The sequence below is a fragment of the Theobroma cacao genome, chromosome 2, assembly GCF_053813885.1.
Source record: "Theobroma cacao isolate CCN51 chromosome 2, ASM5381388v1, whole genome shotgun sequence".
Classification (NCBI taxonomy): domain Eukaryota; kingdom Viridiplantae; phylum Streptophyta; class Magnoliopsida; order Malvales; family Malvaceae; genus Theobroma; species Theobroma cacao.
Window position 1 is genome coordinate 20,476 of NC_142640.1, and position 22,111 is coordinate 42,586.

Sequence of the window (22,111 nt, forward strand, 5' to 3'; positions counted from 1 at the left end):
TTTAAAGTACTTTTTAAAGATTTCTGAAGCCTTTTGAAGTATTTTTAAGTTTTTTTTTTATTTTAAAGCATTTTTAAATCCTTTTAAGCATATTTAAGGTTTTTAATAGATTTTTCAAGGAATTTAAAAGATTTTTTATGTTTTTAAGGGATTTTTAAATTTTTAATTATCTATTACAAATTTTAAGGATTTTTTAAGATTTTTTCAATGATTTTTAGGCTCTTTTTAAGGATATTTAAGATCATTTTAAGCATTTTTAAGGCTTTTTTCATGGATTTCAATGGATTTTGAAGGTGTTTTCAACGAGTTTTATGAAATTTTAAGGTTTTTTGAGTAATTTTTTAAAGATTTTTAAGTCTTTTGAAGAATGTTTATGGTTTTTTTCATAGATTTGAAAGGATTTTTAAGATGTTTTCTAGGAATTTCAAGGAATTTTAATATTTTTTAAAGCATTTTTAAAAATTTTTGAAACATTTTAAAGATTTTTTTACGGAGTTTTAGGCATTTTTTAGATCTTTTTAAGCATATTTAAAGATTTTAAGAGATTTTTCAAGGAATTTGAAAGATTTTTTATGTTTTTATAGGATTTTTAATTTTTGAATTATTTATTATGAATTTTATGGATTTTTTAAGAATTTTTCAAGGATTTTTAGATTTTTTTAAAGGTTGTTTAAGGTAATTTTAAGCATTTTAAAGGTTTTTTTCATCAATTTGAAAGGATTTTTAAGGTGTTTTGAAGAAATTTTATTGATTTTTAAGGTTTTTTTAAGTCATTTTTTAAAGATTTTTGAAGTCTTTTGAAGTATTTTTAATTTTTTTCATGAATTTTTAAGCATTTTTCAGATCCTTTTAGGCATATTTAAGATTTTAAGAGATTTTTTGAGAAATTTAAAAGATTTTTGTTGTTTCTAAGGGATTTGTAATTTTTTTAATTACTTATTACGGATTTTAATTTATTTTTAAAGCTTTTTCAAATATTTTTAGGCTCTTTTTAAGGATGTTTAAGGTAATTTTAAGCATTTTTAAGGATTTTTTCATGGATTTCAAATGATTTTCAAGGTGTTTTCAAGGAATTTTAAGGATTTTTTAAGTTTTTTTAAAGTACTTTTTAAAGATTTTTAAAATCTTTTGAAGTATTTTTCAGGTTTTTTAATTAATTTTTAAGCATTTTAAAATCCTTTTAAGCATATTTAAGGTTTTTAAGAGATTTTTCAAGGAATTTAAAAGATTTTTGATGTTTTTAAGGGATTTTTAATTTTTTAATTATTTATTACAAATTTTAAGAATTTTTTAAGACTTTTTCAAGGATTTTTGGGCTCTTTTGAAGGATATTTGTGGGTCATTTTAAGCATTTTTAAAGTTTTTTTTATGGATTTCAAAGTATTTTTAATGTGTTTTCAAGGAATTTTATGGATTTTTTAGGTTCTTTAAGTCATTTTTTAAAGATTTTTGAAGTCTTTTGAAGCATTTTTAAGGTTTTTTTCATGGATTTCAAAGTATTTTTAATATGTTTTCAAGAATTTTTAAGGATTTTAAGGTTTTTTAAAGCATTTTTAAAGATTTTTGAAGCCTTTTGAAGCGTTTTTAAGATTTTTTTATGAAGTTTTAAGCATTTTTAAGATCCTTTTATGCATATTTAAGGTTTTTAAGAGATTTTTCAAGGAATTTGAAAGATATTTGATTTTTTAAGATATTTTTTATTTTTTAATTATTTATTAAGAATTTTTAGGATTTTTTAAGTTTTTTCATGGATTTTTGGGCTCTTTTTAAGGATGTCTACGTTCATTTTAAGAATTTTAAGGTTTTTTTCATGGATTTCTAAAGATTTTTAAGATGTTTTCAAGGAATTTTAAGGATTTTTTAAGGTTTTTTAAAGTATTTTTTAAAGATTTTTGAAATCTTTTGAAACATTTTAAAGGTTTTTCTCATGAATTTTTAAGCATTTTTAAGATCCTTTTAAGCATATTTAAGGTTTTTAAGAGATTTTTAAATGTATTTGAATGATTTTGGATTTTTTCAGAGATTTTTTAACTTTTTTAATTATTTACTACGAATTTTAAGGATTTTTTTAAAGTTTTTTCAAGGAATTTTAAGCTCTTTTTATAGATGTTTAAGGTCATTTTAAGTATTTTGAAGGTTTTTTTCATGGATTTCAAAGGATTTTTAAAGTGTTTTAAAGGAATTTTATGAAATTTTAAGGTTTTTTGAGTCATTTTTCAAAGATTTTTGAAGTATTAAGACTTAGTGTGGTACGAATGACGAACAGGCTGTCTCAGAGTTTTCGATGGTCGAGCTATTCTTAAACCTTTTTATGTATCGTAAACATGAATTAGAATGTCCTTAAGTTATGATGATTAGATGTTGCATGAATGAATGTTTATGAATGCATGATGCACAAATGAATGTGCTTCAAGGTATTCATTACATAACAAGTATTGGTGAGAAAAAGGTCATTTATTAATTTCAAAGATTGTTTACATCCATTTCCATCCCTAATATAATCTAGATAAAACGACCAACTTGTTGATACTGATTGTATGCCTCGTCTAAAAAGTCGATCATGCATTGCCCACCTATTCCCATTAGGTGAACTTTCCTTTAAGGATTTCTACCTTATCAACCATATCTTTTGCCGCAAAAACCGCCTTGGTGATTTGTCTTGCAAGATGCTCGACTTGGGCTTGTTTCTTCAAAAATTCACGTTGCCACACCTCACTTCTATTCCTTATTCTTGCATATGCTTGAAGCGAATGGCATTCTTTTTGGACTAAGTAATACTCCCTTTGAAGTGTTCGAATAGCATACTCGAGTTGCTCACGTTCTCCTCGGAGTACTTGGTTAGCTTTTTGTTGCATTTGTAGCTTATGCCCCAAACCATGAACAAAATCTTCAAGGGCATTCTTCTGTTTCACTATTACTTGACATTTTGCTTACAACTGTTCATTTTCTTTTTGTAGCGCATTAACTTCAATAGTCACTAATTAAAAGGTACTATTTAGTCCATCAAATATGTCTTCCATGCCTTTTTCTTTGTATGCAATTTTTGAATCTTCTTTTTATCTTCTCCAGCTTCACCCATCAATATTTCCATTTTTCTCTTGTTTCAATCTATTTCTCTCGACCTCAAGCTATAAATTGGTAACAGGGACATCTCAAGATTCTAAACAGATAAAATCGAATTGGGGAGGTAACATGATGTTTTAAATTCTACATTCACGCCACACCTGTTAGCTTTAAAATTATTATAGTTTTGATTTTGACAAAATGATCAAATTTGCTTGAACATTATTTAACTAATCCTTGACAATTTCTTGAAATGATTTAACTCCAACACATTTGTTCTTACATAGACACAAGCTTGACTCTTGAAATTATTGAACTATATCTATAAGCTTGTATGACTTAGGTGTATGAGTACTTATGATTCTCATTCATTAAATTTTAATTTAAAGATTAAAGGAAAATCTTGATGTACTCGTTGAGGGGGAGTTTTGAATATCTTGTTTAATAATGAAAAAGAAAAAAGAGAGAAGTAAGACTAAGTTAAATAAAGTTTGATAGGTCTTCATGTTTAATTTATGTGTGTGATGCTTAGTTTTGGTTTTGTTGAATATTATGTAAAGAAAATTAGACGCATTGACTAAGGGGGAGTAACTCATTACACATAAAGATTTGAAGCATTCATATTGAATACAGACATTGCACTTTTAATCTAGGAGTGTTTTGTCATCATCAAAAATAAGAGATAAAGAATGTTGACTCTATATGTTTTTTATGATAGCAAAATATTCCCATTCATTGATGTTTAATTATATTATTTAAGTGTGCAGGACAAAACTTGCATGCCAAAAATAAATCAATCATTCAAAGGCACATATCAAAAATCATATGAATAAGGAGCCATAATTGATCAACAAAACAGAAGCCTCTTAGTTGGATAATAAAGGGTATTAGTCAGCTAAAATTCAAATTAGAAGTTGGCGGGCTCAAGAGGATTGAGAGACAGAGAAGACTTAGTTGACCAAGAAGTAAGTTAGTCGACTAAGAGCCTACTGTCAAAAATCTGGACTTCAAGACAGAAATAACTTAATCAACTAAGAAGTAAGTTAGTCGACTAAGTGCTCACTGCCAAAAACTGGGATCAAAAGATAGAGACAACTTAGTCGACTAAGAGCGCAGTTAGTCAACTAAGGTCACTCTGTCAGAAAATTTGAATTGAGCACTAGAAGATAGATTAACGGCCAGAACTGCCACCAAACTATTTCCAATGGTCAAAAACTGCCTAACACCTAGCAGAACTGATTTTTCAAGTATTTAAGAGGCTCCTAACGGCTAGAAAATGGATCCAAGGCTTCTAAGTCCAAAAAGAGCTCAAAAATTGCAAAAACCTTTTTTTATACTTTTTGCACTTCACTCCTATTCTTGTAAAAGATTCAAACACTTCATTGTGTACCACTTAGATCAAGTCAGTGATCATAGGCACACCTTTATTTCTCTTCTCCTTATATACTTAGAGTGTGCGAGACACTCTAAGGGAATTCATTCAAGCTTGGATTGCTTGATTAGGTGTATAGGTTCTAACTAAGCCTAGAAAAGTTAGTTTAAGTTTTGATTGATCTCGAGAAAAACCATTGTAAGGGTTGTGGCTGAGCCTACTAAAAGCCATTGTAAAGCTTGGTGGGAGCTTGGGAATTCCACCATTTTTAGTGAGTTCATTTCGAAAATCCTTGGTTGAACAATCAAGGTAGTAATTATAGGTACTTGACCGAACCACTCTAAATTCTGGTGTATTGTCTACTCTGCTTTTGTTTTTATTTTTATTCTCACTTAAATTATTCCCTCATTTTGCATAGAACTAATCTATATTGATCTTAAACTTGTCCTCAACCTAGAGCCAATTTTTTTAAGAGCCAAAAAATACTATTCACCTCATCTAGCACATTTACTTCGGATAAACAACACCAAATATTCTGGTGTAACCTTATCACTGAATCTTCCTGATTTTATTCGACTAGCTTGTTTCCATGCCTTAACAATCTTCTCAACGTTCTTTGACAACCCTGGCTCATCATAAGAAAACTCAACTTGATCAAGCTTATGAGTCATTGGGACAAATTATTCAGACCCCATTTGTCTCTGTACCATAAGTGGGGCATAACTAATTACCCCCATAATCTCAAAAGAGGAACTGACATTTCATTTCCACAACTATACAACATTGGTTGAAGTACCATCCATGGTGCTTTCCATACCATTTGTTGTCTCATGAGGCTTCGTAGTCTTAAGATCCATTCTTGTTTGAATTTTGGTTCTAGCCATTCATTTTCACAAAATTCTCTAATAGGAATATTGGTGGAGAGATATAGTGCTCGAAACTTACTTTTTTCACCCTAGAAATGGCTTTTAATCCATACATGCAATAGTTGTGCACATATAATTAAACGGCCTTTTCAATTCTGTCGACAATAGCTCCGCGACCTAAAGTCTTTGCTAAAATTGCTAATGATGGATTAATTTTATTTTCTACCTGCTCAAAGAAATCCACCACTGCTACCTCGATATGGCCCAAAACCTTTGGAAAGATAATCGTCCCATAGATTACTAAGGCCTTAATACTCATGCTTGTTTCATCTTCTAAATGCTTCATGAAGCCACTATGAAGAAACTCTCATGGAATACAAACACTAACTCTTTTTTGTTTAACACTCATGTCAACTTCTTGTATACCGATTCCCATGATTTTTGCAATCTTTTTACTATAACCTATCCTTTGTCATCTCAGGTAATTTTTATTTCCACTTGGAAAGTGTATGCAAAGTAAAGTCCAGTATTCTTCAATTATTGGTGTCATATCCACTTCATTTAAGACAAAACATCTATATGAGGGATCCCAAGATTGAATGATGGCTCTAATCATTTGGTCATCAATAGGTATGCGAATAAGTGATGCAATATGCCCATACTTCTTCTCAAATTCTTGTTATTTAGATTTTCCCCACTGATCCCAAATGTTGATCAAATCTGTGAGGTCATTCTGTTGGAGATCAATATGAACTTGCTTAGGAACATATCCATCCTTTAAACAATCACCCTTTACATGCTGAATCTGTTTTGATTGAGCTTTAACATCCAAGTCATCTTCACATATGACAAGGGTGGATATGAAGACCAGTAGTCGCTTCGTGGATGTAACTTGGGTCTTTTCTGTCATACTTTATTGCATAACAAATACTTCTATGTGAAAAATGATGTTAATGCGCAATCATGAAACAACCATAAAACAAAGTTCAATAAGTATTTACATGGAAAAAACGTCCCTTCATGTGTACCTACATGGGTATTCTTTTATGAGTTTGGCGAAGCTCTACCTAGGCTTAATCCTTTATGGTTTTCTATATGCTAGGCATAGTTTCACACAAAGCTAAAGGTTCCCAAATTACTCCTTACCGTCGTCCACTTGAGACTAGTAAGGCACCCCAATCCTCACCCATTACAAGTTTCCAACGAAAAGGATTCAATTTGAATGGAAGTATTTCACGTTCCTACACGTAGATTATCACCTTACAAGAGCAAGATACTCTACTTCCTCTTAAATAGGATAGAGCTTGGGTATAAAGCTCATGCATATATGCAAAAATCTAGTGTGTGCGAAGGGACATATAATTTTTTTTATCATCCCTATATAATTAAAAATATAAACAATCAAAGTAAACAAAGCAATGTTAGATTAAAGAAAATGAATTAGAATATCGAATTAAAATTTTCTAGTTAAGGCTTAAGATGTCACATATTTAATTATTGGCTTAACTTTCTAATTCCTCGGTGGAGTCACCAAACGGTCATAACATATTAGTCCTAAAACTTAGTTGTTTGATTAAGAAGAGTCACCATCAATATTTTTTGTTTAGGTGTGATTGACCACTTAATTGAATATATTTTTCTAACGAGGTCTTAGGTTTGATTTAAGTTTTTTAAAAAATTGGTTCCAATCTACGAAACTAATTAAGCTCGAAAGCACAATTACATGTGATGAAGGGATTAGTACCTTCACAACGCCCATTCAGAATAGTATTTAATTAATTATTTGTTTTCTTTTCAATTTTAATAAATTAATTTTATTTCGATATCTTAATTTATTTCCCTCAATTATTTCTCCAATTCATTATTATTTTAAAATAAATAAAATATCCTTTAATATTGAGAATTCTTCATAAATTCTCCAACCTTTTTGGTAAAATTTAGAAAGATTTTCTAACTTAAAAATTTTAAAAAAAATTATCCCTTATAACATTCTCAAAATTCCATCATCAGAAGAATTTCATTTATTTTATATTAAACAGTCATTATGAAATTATATTTATAAAATCTAAAATATTTATTTATGTTCTTATTAATTATATATAAATAAAATTTTTTGGTATATATATAACAAGGTCTTATAATTATTTTTACTCTATCCTTTTTCTACAGGTGTCAATATCAACTTCACAAGATGTTCAAGGTTCAATATATATTTATATTAACAAAATTCGATTAAATAATACACGAAGCTCCGAGGAGAAATCAAAAACAAGGAATGAAACTACGAGGCCAAAAGGCCAACAAAGATAAGATTATATAATTGAAAAATACAAGAAGCTGTCCCCCGCTTAAAATGTAGGGATCCAGCTACGCTTTTACTGCAGTTCTCTTGAAAAGCTATTAGGCCTAGCCATTTAATCAATGCCTGTACAGGGCAATGCTGAGATCCCGCCAAAAGCCCTATGTCAAAATCAGTATCCCAACAGAAAAACACAGGTATGACCAAAGCACACTCAGGAGTGCACACCGTTGCAATAACTGTACATAGCATCTGTTATGATATTTGCAGGCCTTGTCGCATATCCATTTTGGTAAACTTTCTTGTTAGGGAGACAATTGACCTCTTGGCTCTCGAAGCCTTGTAAGAGAGCATCTAACTGTCCACAAGCTGCTGCTATTAACCCTGCGTTTCACGCGGAAATTTTGAGTAACACTTGAGAATGCAGGAGAGTGCATTGCTTCTCTCAGTGAACTGATAAGCCTTGGAAAGCAAATATGGGAATGACAAAGAAAGTTACCTAAGAACAAAGCAGAAGGCTTTCCTGGTCTTGATTTAAATTCAGGATGGAATTGAACCCCAATGTAGTATGGATGATCGGGTAATTCAATAATCTGCATGATAAATGTGCCAAATATTAATACAGAACCCACAGCTGCAAATTCACCCCCATGTCCACACCAACCACCCACAAAACCACAACACCCCCCCCCCCCCCCCCCCCCCCACACCCAAAAAAAAAAAAAAAAAACAGGCGATAACTTATGAGGTGTTTCTTGAGCAAAGAATTCACACCTCCATGCGTCGACCTGTTTCATCCTTGCCAGTGAATGATAGGCCAGCATTTTCAAGGCCTGTTACCATATCAGGATTTACCTGCAAATATAGGCTTATTTATACTTCATTATCACAAGATTGCTTACACATCAAACATATCCATCTAAATACCACTTACCTCATATCTATGCCGATGTCTCTCATCTATGAAACTTCTCCCATACCTACGTGAATGCAGTAGAAAAGGATTAGCTAATTGAACACGTATTCTTTCAGGAAGCTTTTTTCTTTCACATATGCACATAATTATAATGTCAAAAACTTTTTGGTCCTCCAAAAAAGGCAATATAAAAGAATCACTTGGCCAATTTCATAATACCATACTTACTTACCTCATAGGTTCCAACATTAAAAGGAAAAAGAATATTATTCACACATGAATACGTGCAAAAACACAAATAAATGCTTATTATCTCAAACAAGTCCACAGTGCTAACAATTTCACAGATTTGCAGTCCATGACTTGGAAATATGTCCTCCTTGATCCAAGACGCATGGTACCACCCATATGTGTTTTTGAGCCCTGTTTAAATGGCAGAGACATGAAGATGTTTAGGAAATGACACACACTATTTCATTATATATGTAAGCTACAACTAGCAAACAGACATTACACCTCGGGCATAAATATAATGCAGGGATTCCTGGTGTTAGGATCAAACTCAGTGCTGTTGGCATCTTTCAATCCAAGAACAGATCTTGCAAACTCAATGACAGCAATCTGCATTCCTAGACATATTCCAAGAAAGGGAACTCCGTTTTCCCGTGCATACTTTGCTGCAAGAATTTTCCCTTCCACCCCTCTGTCACCAAACCCTCCAGGTACGAGAACACCATCTGCACTCTGAAGATAGAAGGCAGTCAGCGGGCTACCAGAGACCATTGGAAGTGAAGTGCATTAACCAGCCAATCCAAGGCCATAAAAAGCTAAAAAACACGGACCTTTAACAACTTCCATGCAGCTTTATAAGCATCAAGATTCTGTCAAGGAAATGTTTTTGTCAAGAAGTGAAAAAAAGTAAAAAGCAATATGTAATACATTACACGATAAGGAATTAATTTGACCTCTATTTCAGTCATATCTTCAAGGTCACTAGCAGGAACCCAGTCCACAACAAGTTTCTTGCGGCAGGCAACAGACGCGTGCAACAGAGCCTGCACAAACAGCAAAACAGGTTTATATGTATTAGAGATAAATTCATTTCTAATTCTCTCCATCAACCCGTCTGTTCTTCATTAATTCTGCTACTCTTTTTCAATAAAACCTTTGTTATGTTATTTCAAACCAAAAAGAAAAACAAAACTAACTTATCACCCCTACATATGACACAAATTGGAGCAAAAAGGAAAAACAATTCCAACGAAAACAGTCCTACAGGACAAACATAAAAATTGTTCAGCTGAGACAAGGTAACAGAAGTTAATTGCACCTTCAGTACAGAGAGATAGGAATCAGAAAGGCCTGTGTACTTCCCAACAATAGCAATTCTGACCTGAATATTAATGACATAAAAGGTTAAGACTCTAGAAGGAATCAGAAAGTTTTCAAGGTTGAATTTGACAATTAGTTGCAACGCACTGGCTCATGTAACATATCACAAATTTCAGCCCTTGTAGTCCACTCCTTTAAAGAAGGCTCCTTTGCAGTACTGCACAAAAGACACAATTGCCTCGTCATGTAAAGTCAATGTTCAGTGCTTAATTATCCAGACAAAAAAAAAAAGAGATAGAACTGATCATATCACACACACCCTAGAAGATTAAGCACTTTGAAAATTGCCTCATGAGCCTTCTGGTCCTAATCAAGAATAAAAATCATATCCATTCATTAATTGTCGGAATTAGGAAGAATATCTAAAATTATTTTTCACAATGAAATCAAACCACTTACTCTCAGTAGTAAAGGGATGTGCCAGATGTTGGGAACATCATAAAGAGTGATAATATCTTCTGCCTATAAACAAGCATTTTCAATTAACTAAAATTTTCAACCAGGAAAATGAACATTCAACTGATGCACAAATAAAACCTTTCTCCTTCTAATCACCATACCGATACATGGCAAAATTGAGAGAGTTTCTCCTTCACATTTTCATCAAGTGCCTGTAAAAGGGAATCTGTATTCAGAACCTAAAGCTAACAGCACAAAGCATTTGTGCATTTATGTCTCAGAGGGCGACGGTGATAAAAAAATCAAACCATTGTACTGCGACAAGCTAAGATATTTGGTGTCAAACCCAGGCCTCTCAGTCCTCGAACACTGTGCTGTGTGGGCTTTGTTTTCTGAACATGGTAGACATCATGTTAGAAGTGCTTTAGCCAATAGATTAATTTGTTCTATATATTCAAGACACACAAAGAGAACCAATTATCTTCGTTAAGGATGTGCCTAGCTAAAAGTTGTATTTGTAAGAAAGATTCTGTTTGCTTTCTTTCCACAGATTATTCCTACTATTCATACACACTTGCCTGTTCCCCAACAACATTTATAACAGGCACCAGGCTCACATGAATCAGACAGAAGTTGCCTGAACCTGAACAAGAAGTAATGAGGAATAGTAATCAATTAAAACAAATCTAAAAGAGAAAGGGCGTTGATCACATTTTTGTGTCATAAAATTGCGTACAATATAGCCTTACCTACACGGTATGAGAACTGGCCTAACGCCTCAATAAATGGCATGGATTCAATGTCTCCTGCGTGCAAAGAAGTTGTTTTGAACATAAAGGGAAACGACCTTATAACATGTTGCATGCATCAAAATTGTAGCTGTAAGTGTACCTATTGTTCCACCTAATTCTATGACACAAACATCAGCTGGACCTTCCTTTCCATCAACTGGAATCATTGCCACACGCTCAATCCATTCTTGAATGGCATCTGTAACTTGAGGAACAACCTACATATCGCAAGAATATGTAGATGAAATGGCCTGAATGTAAGCCTATCGTTAAACAATAGCATATATTATATTACTAGAGCCTAGCTTGAGCAGTAAAGAGAAACCTGAACAGTTTTTCCAAGATAATCTCCCCTTCTCTCCTTGTCAAGAACAAACTGCGGGGTAATGAGAAAAGGAAAAATTAACATGAGAATGCAGCTATTAGCAACTGCTAATATATATATTTGGCTATCAGATAAGAGGAAATACAAAGGAGAGAAACTTACTTGGTAAATCTTTCCAGTGGTGATGTTATTATCGCGAGTCAGTTTGACATCTAGAAAGCGCTCATAATTTCCAAGGTCCAGGTCCACCTTTCAAGAGGGAAAACAAAGAATTAGGCTGGCCAAAAAACATAGGGATTATTAATCTAGCGCAAAAACATTTCATTTGATGTTAAAAGACGAAAATGCAGCGCCAATATCCATATTAAGCAGTTATCTCCATAAAATCATAGATGATCCCACTCAAATAAAACTGCTAAATCCTTTTCTTAAGCATCCCTCTGCAATAAAATATTTTTGGGAGTACAAAAGAAGAGTAGAGGAGAGCAGAGAATTCTTACCTCACCACCATCGTCCAAGACAAAAACTTCCCCATGCTCAAAAGGGGACATCGTTCCAGCATCGCTATTTAAGTAAGGATCTGCATTGGGAAACGAAAATAATGAACACTGTATCTGGTAAGAAGAAAAATGGAAGAATGAGAAAGAGAGTGCTAGGTAAAATTATAAATAAAGTAAATTAATTTGAGTTGAGCAAGTGTTTTCTTTCAGTAAAGATTGGAAAAAGTATAAATCCATCCATCCATTTTTTTTCCTTGTATCTATTTCTCTCGTACCAAACAAACAAAGAAAAGGATGAAGAAACAAATCATTTTCCATCCACCCTTTCCTTCCTTACTATTTCTCTTATAGCAGTTAAGAAACGGTGGTGAGAAAGGAGATTGTTTCTTCATATTTATTGAAAATGACATGGGCACTAGTAAACTAGGTAGATGATGAAAGAACAATAAGAACTAACAATTTGATGGAGGCCTCCGCAAAATCTAACAAATTAGCTGTGAGCGAAAACAGAGTGCAGTTGAACAGATTCATATCGGTATGTTTATAATACAAAAGTGCAAAGAAACACCAATAAGCTAGTAATAATAAAATAAAATAATTGAGAGAAGAAAGCAGAACAGTGTAGAAAATTTATCAAGATACAAGGGTCTTTTGAAATAACTTACAAGGTCAGAAAATCTAAAAAGAGGAGGAAGAAGAAGAAGAAAAAATGAGAAAGGAAAGGGAAGAGCAGAGACCAATCTTGATAGAAGTAACGCGAAGTCCACAAGCTTTGAGAAGTAACCCGATGCTGCTCGCTGTCACTCCTTTGCCGAGTCCACTTACTACTCCCCCAGTCACCAGTACGTACTTCATTTTCTTCATTCCTCTTCTCCTTTACTTTTTGGCCTTCTCGTAATAAAATAAAATCTTTTAACAAACACCTATCCACAATTCAAAACAACAAAGCATAACAGAACAGAGCAAGTATAACATATCTTCTTTGTCTTTGCGATGAATCATATCCTTAAACGCATAAGGATAAAAAGCAGGTAGAAAGATGAAGAATGAGTGATTACCTTATTAAACCTTTCTTATCGCCAACTGGAAATCAGATGCGTAAAAAGAGCAGGATGGTAATGGTCAAAGCCGGAGTCTTTGCTGATATGTTTATGTACGCTCTGCCTTGTTTTGTACTATGTAAGAGATGGCATAGCATCAACACAAAAACAAAAACAAAAGAAAATTTTGTGAAGCGGAAAGAGACAGGGATGCTTAACCCGTCACTAACAGAAATACTGAAGAAACGGGATGAGAGAATTGGAATTGAGACAACAAGAGAATATATGTAAAAGGAATCAGATTGGCTAACGCCATTGCCATAGGCAGCCTTTTATACACAGCGTACCCCCTGGACTTTCACCATGTCTAGTACCGAGAGTGCCCAAAAACGACAAGCAAACAATAACCAACCCCTTTAATAAATTTTTTATTAAAATATTTTACCCGTAAATAAACAAAGAAGTTTCTAACAAAAAATTTCGTATTAAGTGATAATATACTTTTAATGTATCTGAATTATTAATTATAGTATTTAATGCTAAAATATTAGTATAAATAGTTCTGCTAAGGAGTGCCCTTAAGGCGTTGGAAGAAATATATTTAATATGAGGCACATTGGTTAGCAAAACATATTTGTTTATTACAATGTATTACACAAACAGTGTGTACACAGAGAAGAGGTAGGGCGCCGCGCTCGAGAACCGTATCGCTATTACTTACTCAAAAACTTTTTTTCCCTTTCCCAGAGAGTAGTGTCGTAAGAAATTAACATATTTTTATGATTTCATTTCAGTCCTACATCCCATTGAATCTTTTGTTTTATTGTTTATTACATAATCTTATCTCCCTTTCCTAAAAAATCTGAATATTTGATATTAATGGATCATTAAATATTTAAATTTTACTTGTTGAAATATCTTGTCTGGGACGATTATTGAAAAATTAACAACCCTAACTAATGATTGCTCTACAATATTTGACTGTGGCATTCTCAAATATATATATGTTAAAAAAAAAAGTAATAATTTTTCAAATTAACTTTTTGTAAAAAGAAAAAAAAGAAAAAAGGGAAAGGAAATCAGGTAGTCCAAGACCCAGCTGCCCTAATTAATGCTCTGCGTGACCCCGCTGCCCTAATTCTACCCTCGCGGCCTTGGCCTAGCAAACTTCAACATGTTTGCATTTTCAGTGTCTTAGTAATATTTATATATATATATATATAGGACGTTGGAGTTCAAGTCTTGCTTTTATTTTTTGGATGAAAATTAAGAATTCAACTAATGGTCAGGTCATGCTAAAAGCAACGTCGGCTTTGCTGTGGGGAGGAAGGAAAGGATATTCCAAACAAGTGTTGTAGATAAGGAGGTTTTTGTCCCAGCTCAGACCCACTTTCCGAAAGTAATAGTTAAAGCGAGATTGAGAAAACTAGAAAGACAACAGCAATCTGGGTCAAAAGTCAAAACTCAATAAAGGATAAAGCTCAAAGTATACAAAAATGAAAAATCCCATAAAGAATAAACCAAGCAACCGAAAAGGAGAAGCAAGGAGAATCCTTTTATTTCAAGAAATCCACCTAACGACCAACCAACTTTCAACGGATCCATCAATGACTCACACAGAGGCATCCACCTCGATAGTCGTTACACACCGGAGAGCAAAGGGAAAATGACGAATTTGGCACAGAATTGTTAGTTATATTACATAGAATAAATAAGCAAAAGAGAACCAAAGATTTACGAGCCATGTATGTATGTATATTTGTGTGCATGTCATATGCATGTGTCTTACATCCAGCCGGTAACCCTCAACATAAAAAAAAAAGTAACACTGGCCAATTAGGATGAAGGGCCCCATTCCAAACCACCCACGAGATCTCTTTTTAGTCAAAACGAGCTGTTTGGATAACAGCATACATACAATGAATTTGCGCTTTTGTTTTTCAACATTCACTTGCTCTCTCTTTGTTGCTATTAGGCGACTCTATTGACAAAGATTCTCTCACTAGATCATGCACATCATGTCATGTCGCAATAAACATGTGAAGGATGCATGTCATTTGCATTCCTCATAATCCAAAAGCTAACGCAATCAATAATAAGTGCATGTTTAGTTTAATTTTTTTTAATTTATTTATCTCTTAAAAATAAAAATTAAGTAAAATATAATTTTATGAGAAACTTTAAAAAAATAATTTTTTTAAAAAAACAAAATTTAAAAAAAAAGAGCTTAAAAAAAACTCCAATGAGGAGTTTTTTCTTCTATTTTTTTAAAAATATAAGAGAATTTTTATTTTTATTTCAAAAATATCTTCATTTATTAAAAATAATTACAATATTACCTTTTCAAAACAAAATACCTTTTATGATAATTTTAACAAAAATTCTAACTTATAAAAAAAATTTATAAAAAAAATTTATCAAATAATTTTAGTTTAATTTTAAAAATTATTATTTTTCATAAAAATTTTATAATAATTTTTAAATTAAAAATAAATCAAATCAAATAAGTTCTAAATATATAATTAAATAAGCGGACAGACCGGTCGCTCTCGCGTAGACAAGGTATAGAAACTGAAATTGCCACGTTGATTGTGGGTCAATTCCTCGATTTGCTTAATTGCTTTTCGTTTCTTCATGGTGCCGACAACCTTCCGGGATTGGCTCCTCTAGAAGGGCGGGGAGCTCAAAGAAATGGTTGCCTCATTCTCCTGCACCTCATGATCAGGCCAAGATTTACGCGACACAGGTAATGAACGGACGGACAGAAAGGTGTTTGATACTTTTTCTCATTTTTGTGTAGTGAGTCTTTTTAGTTAGCCTATTCAAAAAATAAAAAGTCTTTTTAGTTGGCTCCTACATAAGATGTGCGTGCTTGCAGCATTTTGCATACAGTGATCCATGACAAGTACTAAAACTTTGGATAAGAAGACACTTCATGCATGCTGCATTCCGTTTAATGCACCTGAGAGCAAGTAGCTTGCAAAATGAATTAAAATGAAAATATAATTTATAGTTAAGGCTTATGTATTTATTTATAAGGTTCCTCGTCAACAAAAAGAAACAGGTGAACGTGCAGCCGTGGACGAGACACGGATTGAAACATTTGCTTCCATTTTGTTTGTGCGTGGCAACAGTGGAATGGATCAAATTAGATGAATAAGCTTCGAATCCAGGTCAGGGATTCCATAATCCAACAGAAACCTTTTGATTATTATATATCCATAGGATAGGATAGGATAGGATTAGGATAACCCTAAATAATTTAAATATAATATAGTATGATTCCTATTAGATCTTAGACGTTTGATTAGTCAACAACATCACATGACCGACTTTCATGATTTCACTTTCATTTCCGCGCCTTTCCTTTCTCTCTTTTTTTTTTTTTTTTATAATTCTCTTTTGGCAATGCTATGCCTACTGCGTTACCCGTGTAACTTAATTACCAGAGATCAATGCTTAAAGATCTAAACCTTAACTCTTCAAATGGTTACACCTATTTATTAAGCTAATACTTATTTTAAGATTTAATATTTATCAAAATTTTTATTTCTTTCAATTAGATGTAATTCTTTTCAATTCTACTTATTAAAAAAACATTTATGAAAGAAAATTTAATGATTATCCTTAATAAACTCTTTGAATGCTAACTAAATTGTAATCATTAATTTTTTCTTCTCAACTTTTTTTAATGGGTAAATTTTAAAATATTATATTATAATTGGAAAAAATAAAGTTAAACACTAAAATAAAGAATTCGATAGAGATAAAATTCTAAAATCAATATTTAACCTATTCATTAAAAACACTTATGCGTGCTTAGAGAGAAACATCTATTTATTTCTTTTTGAATATTCATTACAAGAAAGTCTAAAGAAAGGATTTAAAATTCAATTCTTTACAGAAAAATATCACTCAAGGAAATCTGAATCGACTTGTTATTTATGATCTCTGTCCATCTAACGACTTTTAAGCATAACTTACCAATAGAAAGGAAAAAGAAAGGAATCAACCAAAGGAATAACATTTTCTTACGTGGAGTAGTTGACTAAATTTCCTAGAGGTAGGATGGACTCAGTTTACACGCGCTGCTGAGCGCCTACCTTTGTTGCGCCGTGTTGGTGTAATCGTCAATGTCGATGTGGCTCACGAGCATGTTGGTCCTCTGACTTGGTGTTGCCACTTCATCTCGACATGTCACCACGTAAGCCCTAACCCTACTGCTCAACTTCCTTGGAACCTCAAAATTCTTTTGTTTTAGTCTTCCCTAAGCATAATGCGACAACATACTAGTTCATTATTCAACTAAATACTTGTATGCAAATTAGCAACTTACTTTGTGTGTTTTTGGATCCGCATTAAGAATTACCGTAGTTAAAGCATGTGGTCCAACGGAGAGGTATCTACGAGCCGGCCTAGACTCATGGTTGGTCCGAATAACTAAACTCGCCTCGAATGATTTTTATTTTATTTTTTAAATTTAAAAAAGAAAGAATTTAAACCAAATATTCTTTTAAACAAAGCAATGTAAAAAAATGTTTGCACGCTATTTAACCAAATTTAAAGAAGAGGTAGTTGAGTTGTCTTTTTGCTGGTTTATTCATTCACAAAAAGCAAAATATTCATGCTTGTAATTTAATTTTAATTATAATGAATCGGTATTTACTAGGGCTTAGGCTAAGCAACCGTGCTTCATATTTGATATTTACTCATGAGCGTATAAAAAGCAAATTATTCAAGCACGGTGGCTTAGCCTTTCTGGACCTACAATTAAAAAAGAAGGTTTTATTAAATAAATACATTTGAAGGTCTGAGAACAAATCCGATAATTTTTGCAAAAAGATAATTGTGGAAAAAGGTGGGTTAGAAGATATGGGACTACTTTCAGAAAGTGGACTCGTGAGGAGAACATCATCTATTTATAGGTGCATTTTAAGCCCCTTAGTTGCAAAAGTAACTTTCAAACTCACACGAGATTAGGGATTGGGTTTGAAATTAGTGATGGTAGCAGAATAGCTTTCTGGAGCGAAAAGCGAATTGAAGGTGTGTCTTTTAAAGTAGTTGGCTCTTAAAATTTTTGCATTGGCCACAAATAAGACAGGGAGGGTTAATGAATTTGTATGTAATTGGATAAATGATTATTGGTAGTGGGAAGATTGAGTTGAGCTGAAATGTCTTGGATTGGGAAAATGATCACTTGGATAATTTGCATAACCTATTAGCCACAATCTTACTTCAAAAAGGCACGGAAGATAAACTTGTTTGGAAACGATCTATTAGTGGGAACTACTTTGCTAAATCATTCTTGGGAAACAGGGAGGTAGTATATCACCATGGAAACATGAGTGGGTGGGTTTTGCTCTGCCAACGGTGGAGGTGTTCTATTGACAAGTAGTGAGAAAAAGAGTTGCAGTGAAAGAGAAGTTAGTAAGGAAAGGAATGCTGAATAGAGACTTTTCAATTTGCTTTCTTTGCAAGAAAGAAAATGAAACAATCAAGTACATGTTTTTTTTTTTATTGTTATGTGGATGATGTGGTGCAATAGTTGGGAAATAACAAAAATGACACCTAAAGAAGCGATAGGTGTTCTAGTAGCATGGAATATCATGGTGTCAAGCCAGAATCTCATGGCATGTGAAAATTGGCCTTTGTTGTAATTATTTGGTCGATATGGTTGCACCAAAATGAAATGGCTTTCAATGGAAAAGTTTAGGATAGTGAACAAGTGTTTTATGTGGTGGAGGCAGCGTGGCATGGTGGTTTAAAACTAAATGGCCAAAACTTAATAATTCTTTTTTGGATTGTTGTAACCACTCAAATATGGTAGTTGTGAAAACCCCAAACTCACATAGGAAAATAAATTGAGAAAATCCTTAAGTAAGCTAATAATTTAAGTTTCCAAGAGTGTACTAAGTGTTTTTAAACTTAGAAACATACACCATGTATTCTCAAATGAGTTTAATGAAAAGTTGAGGCTCGAAAAGGGTCAGAAGGTTTGATTTTAAACTTAAAAATAGCATTCTAGATCAAAGGTATTGATACTTCTTCATAAGGTATCGATGCTCGAAACTCAAAAAAAGATTCTGATGAACAAGTTTCAATATTTGTTCATGTGGCATCGAGACATGTGATTTTCCAAAAAAGTATCGATACCTTCATCTAAAGCATCAATGCCTTCATTAGGGCATTTAAGAACATTTTGTTTCAAAGGTATTGATACCTAGGCTTAAGGTATTAATACTTCAGCATCAGAGTTCAAAAAATAAAAAAGTTAAAAGAGTATTTTTTATGTTCCTATTATAAATAAGGCATATTTTATGAGGATTTCTCTTGTCCAGCCGTTTTCCTCAGTTTTCTCTCAACTCGCAACCACTCTAACCCATTTTTATCAAGAATCGTCATTTTTGGAAGATTAAAGCTTGGTTTTGGAGTTCTATCAACGAAGGTGATATTTTTTCAACTTTCAAAATCTTTAATCCATGATTTCCAAAATTGAAAAATATTGTTTATGTATCCATATTTTTGCAAAATCTTAAAACTCAAAGGATTTGTGACTTTCTTTAGTATCAAAGCTCACCTAAGGTAAGAATGATGGATTTATGAGTTTTAAAGCATATAGTTAGTTAAAGAACAATAGGTTTAATCTAGAAAATTAGTCTTAGATAAACTCAACTAGTTTCGAAAAAGCTAAGGATTATTATGTGATTCCTTGTCTAACTACTGATTACGATGATTGTTGAATGCTTTAGGTGTTGTCGAAACTTCGAGAAACTCACCAGAGTGAAGTCTTAATCATTCGTAAAGGTTGAGTCTCCGAATAGGTGAGTGAATATACCATTTTCAAATTATTTTAATATGCAAAGCTAAAACATGATTTAATGAGTTACTTGGACGACATTATTTCCATTACTATTTTTAAAGGTGAGAGTATGTTTATGGTTGAACCCAAGTTTTGAAAGAGTTTCCAAATATATATGTATATGTAAATATTTTACTATGTATTAATTTTTAACAAAGGAGATAAATCTTCTCAAGTGATTTAAACCAAATCGCCACTTCAATGAGATATGTATGAAATGCATGTATGCCAAGTTGTATTGTATGTGATGTAGATTCCATATACTACAAGAGATAAGAATGAAAACATGATATATGCTAAGATGTTATTGTATATGATGTAGATTCCATATACTGCATGAGATAAGAATGAGCACATAATGTTTGCTAAGTTGCTATTGTATGTGATGTAGATTCCATATATTATATGAGACGAAAATGAGTATATGATGTATACCATGTTGCAATGTATGTGATGATGATTCCACCTACTATATGAGACGAATACAAGTACTTGAATAAATGTTATTTTCTTGATGATGATGCATGACTAAAATGAATTAAAAGAAAAGCAAAATTATGTTTGCTAGACATGGAGAACATTGCTAAGGAAACCTAAGGGAAATGGGGGTTTTACCATTACCATTAGTTATGATATGGAGTAAGGCGATGATTCCACTCCTATTGTGCACCGTAGTTGCACAAAAGTGATAAAGGTTTATCCATCGCTAAGAGTTCATCCAAGGATGATAGAGATTATGCTATCGTCAACTAACTAGGTCTGAGTATGCAAATTGATTGATATAAAAGTTGCTTAATTTCTCTCATTGTATGTTATGATAGATTAGCTTGGAAATGAGGTATCTTAATCTAAAATTTAAAGGCAAGTTAAGAGGTAGGACTGATCTGAAGCTTAGGAGGTCAAATATGATTGATTTAAGTAGAAAAATGCCCAATTTATGGATTTATATGAATGAAGTATCGGTACTTTACAAAGAAGTATCAATACTTGTTAAATAGAATGCTTGGCAAACATTTTGTCTAAAAAGTATCCTTAATTCCCTAGAAGGTATCGATACCTCAACTCCAATGATGTGTACTCAAAGGTTTTACACTCAAACTCATTTTCAAAGATTTATGTGACTCTAAATGGCTTTGAAAAGCATTACAAGGTTTGATTTAAAGCTTCGTTCAATGATTTGAAGGTTTAGTATTCAATTCAAGTGGTTTTAAAGTGCATTTAAAGATTTGAATCATTGTTAATTACAAGAATTTAGTAAATGATTATTGAAGTTCATACATGTATCCTATTTAAAGATTATATTTGTGAAGAAACTCTATCCCCTTAACATGTCCCTTTCCCGTATTCACTCATGAAGTTTTTGTAGCTCACACATTAGTTTCCCAAATTTTTGTTACAAATTAGTGACTACTCTTTACTTAATCGTGTCATGAAGACGTGATCTAGTTTCTTTTTTAGTAGGTGATTTAGAAGCTACTTACAACCTAGAGGTCGAGTCATGTTCTGTTGACGAGTTGATCTTCATTTTTGTTTATGAATGGATATTTTGCATGTTATGAATTTGTAGCCTTTCATAGCACTGTGTATATTTAATTGACTAATGTTTTATGGCTCAAGTGCCTAGTCGAGCACTGAGGCACGAATACATGTTTAAAAAGATTATTTCTGAAACATGTTTTGAAATACTATGATATAAGCATATGAGCATTCCCACAAGTTATGAGGTGGCACTTTATAATGATGTGGAAATGCAACAGGCAATTTAAATGATTTATGCTTTACATGATTATATGATTGTTCAGTTTATGTATGAATGTAAGAGACTTACTTAAGCCTAACGAACTGTGCCCATTTGGGACCATATGTTGATTGAAGCGGGTCGTGACAGTAGTGGTATCAAAGTGAGCTAAGTAACCTCGATAATCTTTGGAATGGACTGCAACCCCTTATGAGCACCCTAAAGTACAATGTTGATGGTGCGTCGAAAAGAAAATTAGGTGAAACAAGCATTAGTGGAATACTCAAGGACGGTGATAGAACCATTTTACTTATTTTTCTAAATCTGTCATCTCTTAGGGCGTAATATCATAAGGTGGTCATAAGTAGGTTTGCAAAGCTGTTTCAACTTATTCATATGTTTGTTGAAATCGGTGAACCTGTAGCAGTTGGTGGCAAGGGTGAAAATTGCAGTAACATTTTCATGCTTGAACCTATTTTTAACGTTTTTTCCCAAGTGGTAATTACATAATCCGTGGTGTGCGTCATGGTACACTTTCTCAACTACATTCT

At 32.7% G+C, this 22,111-nt stretch overlaps 1 protein-coding gene across 1 annotated transcript; it reads right to left on the reverse strand.

The window, feature by feature from the left end:
* Positions 1–7,493: 7,493 nt before the first annotated feature.
* On the reverse strand, positions 7,494–13,291 carry LOC18606987 (uncharacterized). Its single transcript, XM_007040892.3, has 22 exons — positions 12,982–13,291; positions 12,661–12,846; positions 11,924–12,003; positions 11,586–11,672; positions 11,424–11,474; positions 11,199–11,316; positions 11,057–11,113; positions 10,886–10,950; positions 10,616–10,699; positions 10,469–10,519; positions 10,308–10,370; positions 10,168–10,214; positions 9,996–10,065; positions 9,847–9,909; positions 9,482–9,571; positions 9,359–9,397; positions 9,033–9,260; positions 8,854–8,939; positions 8,535–8,580; positions 8,375–8,455; positions 8,100–8,193; positions 7,494–7,984 (listed from the first exon to the last, which is right to left on the reverse strand). Exons 2-22 carry the CDS (start codon positions 12,785–12,787, stop codon positions 7,815–7,817), a joined length of 1,797 nt encoding a protein of 598 aa, XP_007040954.3. The 5' UTR covers positions 12,788–12,846; positions 12,982–13,291; the 3' UTR covers positions 7,494–7,814.
* Between the last annotated feature and the right edge of the window lie 8,820 nt (positions 13,292–22,111).

What these genes read in the sequence shown, in the direction of transcription:
- LOC18606987 (XM_007040892.3), bottom strand. Translation starts at nt 12,787, where the DNA reads ATGAAGAAAATGAAGTACGTACTGGTGACTGGGGGAGTAGTAAGTGGA. An exon ending in AAAGTGCTTAATCTTCTAGG is followed by an intron (nt 10,066 to 10,167) that starts GTGTGTGTGATA and finishes TCTTTTGTGCAG; the next exon opens with TACTGCAAAGGAGCCTTCTT. An exon ending in GCCTTCTGCTTTGTTCTTAG is followed by an intron (nt 7,985 to 8,099) that starts GTAACTTTCTTT and finishes CGTGAAACGCAG; the next exon opens with GGTTAATAGCAGCAGCTTGT.